Raw genomic sequence first — 5,116 nt, 5'->3', positions numbered from 1 at the left:
TGTCTTCAGACACACTGCTCACATGGAGGGAGTCAGATCTCATTATGGATGGTTGTGAGCCACCATGTGGTTGCTGGGATTTGAACTCCGGACCTTTGGAAGAGCAGTCAGGTGCTCTTACTCACTGAGCCATCTCACCAGCCCCACAAGTACTCTTAACAACCAAGCAATCTCCCTACCTAGCCAGGCTCCCTGTTTCTTTAACATTAGTTTTTCCAAACCATATCTTACCATTTGATCAGCTTTTTGCAATTAAATAGTTGCAAATGCTTTTCTTTTTTTGAAAAAAGAGAAAAGATTATTAAATTATAATTGAGATTTGTTCTGTTCCTGTTTGTCATTGCTGGTGTTTTTGAGTGTGTATGTGTGTACTTTCTTTGTATTTGTCCTGCTCTTGTTAATGCTGTTTCTATTTCTCTCTCTTTACTGGAAAATGTCCTTCTTGTCCTCTTAAGCTTTATCCATTACACTTAACCTGCACTACAGTTGTAGGTGTCAAAACAAACCAAAAGGTTTATTCTTCTCATTGGCTGTCCTGGAACTCGCTCTGTAGACCAGGCTAGCTTTGAACCCAGAGGAAATCTGCCTGCCTCTGCCAAACAAGTGCTGGGATTAAAGGTGTTTGCCACCACCATTCAGCTTGACAGAAAGCCTCTTTAGTGCTCTCTGAAATAAGATTCTTGCAAGAGCTTGATACTTCTAGAAACTCAAACTGAATATGTTAAAGTGTAATTATGCTTTAAGAACAGCACACTTTTGGGTTGGGCATGGTAACACATGCCTTTAAATCCAGCATGTGGGGGCTGAAGCCAGCTTGATGTTCATAGTGAATTCCAGGACAGCCAAGGCTATAAAGAGATTCTGTCTCAAAATAAAGAAAAGCACATTTTAATGAATATTTTATGTTTATGGCTTTTTAAATGGAAAGGAAACATTTTATGGAGCTACTTTACAGAATATTCTCATTAAAATACTCAAGATATTCTTAGGTTTCAGTACTTGGAGAAGTATCGTATGTATGTGTGAGATTTGTTTTTATGGTTTTATAACATGTCTAAACTATTCTTAAATTTAGGTTAAATGTGCACAGTACTGGCCAACGGATGACAGAGAAATGGTGTTTAAGGAAACGGGATTCAGTGTGAAGCTCTTATCTGAAGATGTAAAATCATATTATACAGTACATCTACTACAGTTAGAAAATATCAATGTAAGGCTTTTCTTGTTTCAAAGTTTCAGTTTGATCTGATGGTCTTAAGAATTCTTGGGGTTGATACTATACTTGCCTTTGGATATTTGTAACAGTATCTAGGTATAAGCATGTTTTTAGAGTATTTCTGTATAAAGTAACTCTTTAACAACAAAGAATTACAATGTTCAGGTTAATATTAATATTTAAGAATTGAAAATTAACTATTGGAGCTGGAAAGATGGCTATAGTGTTCTTGTAGAAGGCCCAGGTTCAGTTCCCAGTACCCATGTCACGAGGCTTACCAGTGCCTGTAACTCCTGCTCTAGGAAATCCAGTGCACATAGATAGATGCAGTTACTTAAGCATACACATAATTTCAAATAAATACAATTTTTAAAGAAAAAATTAATTATTAAAAATATAGGAAGAGATGTTGTGGGTATAACTTGGTGGTCGAGCACTTGGTTAGTTTACTCTGGCCCTTATATACAGTCCCACGAACCAAAAAATAAGATATAAGTGGGTTGTGGATATAGCTGAGTTGTAAGGTACCTTCTTAGAATGCTTGAAGCATTGTGATTCAGTCCTCAGCACCAAGTAAATACAAGGCAACTTGGTATTCGGATAAAAAGAGGATGACTGGAGCGAACTGGAATTCACATTTCAGTTCTGCTACTCAGTAGAGGTATGGTTTGCCTCGTGTAAAGTGGAAATTGTTTATTTGCAGACTGTTGTGGAGATCAAATGAAAGTATGGATGCATATGGAACATCTCATGACAGATAGGTTCAAATGATAGCTCCTGGGACGTAACCACCATTGAAATAACCCAAAGGGCAAGCAAAAGACTCACTAAATTTGTAAAGAAGTGACCATGCAAAAATGTGACCTTCCAGTTGTGAAGGAAATGGTGAAATAAGTATAGCGTATGATCCCGGGACCATTGGTGTAGATCTTTTCTCTAGACACCCTAGAACCTTTCCCTGGCAAGTGGCTTTGACACATCTGCAGAGCAGACTGCACAAGTGCTGCTGTCATTCAAACTCTCAGAGCCATCTTCCCCTCTTTCTCACATATCTCCTTTGCTTGCACCATGATAGAGTAAATTAAAGGAAAAGTCCACCCCTTTGATCCCAGCACCCAGGAGGCAGAGGCAGGCAGATCTCGGTGAATTTGAGGCCAGCCTGGTAAAGACTTCTGAGTTGTTAATAGAAACTAGGATAACAAGAAAATAAGAAAATATGGCCAGGCTGACTTCAAGAATGAGTCTAGTCTGTAAAGTGAGATGCTGTTTGAGTTAATAATTGACATGGAGTGTATTAACTAAAGCTCTGTAGAGGAGAAGATAAATGCACTTTTTAGATGTGCAGAAGTGCCTCTTATGGTCAGGCTCCTAGAACATCGGTTTTTCCTGGAGAGTAAGTGCAGCTACACGATTGCATACTTAAGGCCCACAGTTTAGTTTTTCTCATGTCTAGCTTTTCTGGCCTTGAAATTCCATATATAGTCAAAGATGACCTTGGAATTCTGATTGTCCTGCCTGTGTCCTGAATGCTGGGATACAGGCAGCAGCATCACCCAGGCTTATGTGATAGCAAGAACTGAGCCCGAGAGGGTGTGTGACTCAGGGCTGTGATATATATGACAGGCACTTTACCCCTACCCCACGTGTTTCTCCTTCTTGTTTTGTTTCTTTGGTTTTTGTTGTTTATATATTCCCAACACGTTGTGTTTCTGCGTCAATTACCATGTGTTTGTATAAGAAACATGCTAGAACTAACTTCTCCTTGATTTTCACATTTCAGAGTGGTGAAACCAGAACCATATCTCACTTCCATTACACCACTTGGCCAGATTTTGGCGTTCCAGAGTCACCAGCTTCATTCCTAAACTTCTTGTTTAAAGTCAGAGAATCTGGTTCCTTGACCGCTGACCATGGACCTGCAGTGATCCATTGCAGTGCGGGCATCGGGCGCTCTGGCACCTTCTCTCTTGTAGATACCTGTCTTGTTCTGGTAAGTGTCCGTGCGACCTCGTTGGTGTTTTGTGCTTCTCTGTTTTGTTTTATCATTTTATAATGTTGATGATAAAAAGATAAATAATTTTGCATGACTGGTGCCTGAGGAGGTTAGAAGAAAGCATTGAGTCCCTGAAACTGGAGTTGCAGATAGTAAGACCCTACAGGTAAGACCCTACAGCTCGTGGGTGGAACCAAACCCTGATCCTCTGTAAGAGCAGCCAGTGCTCTTAACCACTCTGCCTGTTCATTTGTTTTTAACTGTTTCTGTAGGCAGCAGTAAATTTTGATGTAATATCCCAAAACTCTAGGGTTTTTGTTTTTTTTTTTTAAAACACTTTACTTCTACAGTTTAAATTGACTCTAGCTCCTGCAGGTACATGTGTGTCCATGACAATTCTAAAGATTCCCTAGAAAGTCTCAACTAGGCTTGGCTCTTACCTTTTCATCCCAACACTAAGTAAGTTGGGGCAGAAAATTTGTTCCAAGTTTGAGGTTAGCCTGGGCTCCGGAGTTAGACCCTATCCAAAAAAAGGGAAGAAATGAAGAATACAGTAAAGTCTCCCTCCTAAAAGGGAGAAATGACAAAGGAAAGCAATCCTGAAGGAGTGGGTCATGCCTATTGTCTGTACGTCTGAGCCAGCCAGGGTTACCTAGTGAGAGTCACCTCACAAAAGAAGAGAATGCCAATGAACTGGGGCCATGGCAAGCATGAGCGCTGACTCCTAGTGCATGGGTAAAAGATGAGCAGAGTGGCACATGTCTGTGACCCCAGAGCGTGGCGAATGGCAGTTAGGTGGGTTTAATGTAGTTCACGGACCACCAGCTTATTCAAGTCATTAGCTCTAGGTCCAGTAAAAAACACTGTCTCAAAAAATGGCTTGAATTCTACCTTGACCCTACTAGGTAGGAGAAAACTACCTCCTACAAGTTGTTATCTGACTTTAAATATTTTTAAGCCACTGTGGTGGTACCTGTGGTAACCCCTTGCTTGATAGAGGCAAGAGAAGCAAGTCCGTAGAGAGTTTGAGCTAGTCTGGGCAACATGAGAATTTGTTTCAATACCCCCTTTATTTCTGGTACTTTGTATACAGAATTAAAAGCTTCTACCTTCAGCAATAAATTCATATGTGATATTTTTTTCCTTCTTGGATAAGTACATCATCTCTTATTTATAAACCAAGACTAAAAAGTACTTCCCAGGGTTACTGTGAGAATTCTGTATATTAACGATATTTTCTGTCCTGGTTAACGTCAGCTAACAACTTGACACAGCCCAGAGTCATCTGAGAGGAGTGCCTCAATTAAAGAAAGACTTTAAAGAAAGATCAGATTGGTGTTATTTGTAGGGAACTAATTGATACAGGACAGCCCAACCCACTGTGGGAGTATCTGTAGAGAGAATGTCATGTATATTTTATGGATACATCACCCATCAATTAAAAAGCCTATGGCCTATGGCTTAGGCAGGAAGTAGGAGGTGGGACATTGGGGAGGCAGAAAGAATTCTGGGATAGAGCCAGGCACGGGAGGATTTGCCCAGGAAGATTTGAAGAGATGAATGTGGGGTACCTGAACACAGGTAATCAGCCACATGTCAGAATGTAAATTAAAATAAATGGGTTATGGGCTGGAGAGGTGGCTCAGTGGGTAAGAGCGTTGACTGTTCTTTCGAAGGTCCTGAGTTTAAATCCCAGAAACCACATGGTGGCTCACACCCACCCATAATGAGATCTGACTCTCTTTTCTGGTGCGTCTGAAGACAGCTACTGTATTATTATTATTATTATTGTTATTGTTACTAGATATAATAATAAATCTTTGGGATGGAGCGAGCAGAGGTTCTGAATTCAGTTCCCAGCAACCACATGATATTTCACAACCATCTGTACAGCTACAGTGTATTCA

At 40.3% G+C, this 5,116-nt stretch overlaps 1 protein-coding gene across 2 annotated transcripts in view; it reads left to right on the top strand.

Annotated features, from left to right (window-relative positions):
- Positions 1 to 5,116, top strand: part of Ptpn2 (protein tyrosine phosphatase non-receptor type 2) — a 62,268-nt gene that overhangs the window by 42,694 nt on the left and 14,458 nt on the right. For both annotated transcript variants that reach the window (XM_021151016.2, XM_021151015.2), the window contains exons 5-6: positions 1,076 to 1,210; positions 2,997 to 3,206. In XM_021151016.2, coding sequence (XP_021006675.1) covers positions 1,076 to 1,210; positions 2,997 to 3,206 — 345 coding nt within the window. The remainder of the gene's footprint in view (positions 1 to 1,075; positions 1,211 to 2,996; positions 3,207 to 5,116) is intronic.

This window comes from Mus caroli, chromosome 18 (assembly GCF_900094665.2).
Source record: "Mus caroli chromosome 18, CAROLI_EIJ_v1.1, whole genome shotgun sequence".
In the NCBI taxonomy this organism is placed as follows: domain Eukaryota; kingdom Metazoa; phylum Chordata; class Mammalia; order Rodentia; family Muridae; genus Mus; species Mus caroli.
The sequence above is the reverse complement of the archived record's forward strand: the minus strand, read 5'-3'. Positions and strand labels throughout refer to the sequence as shown.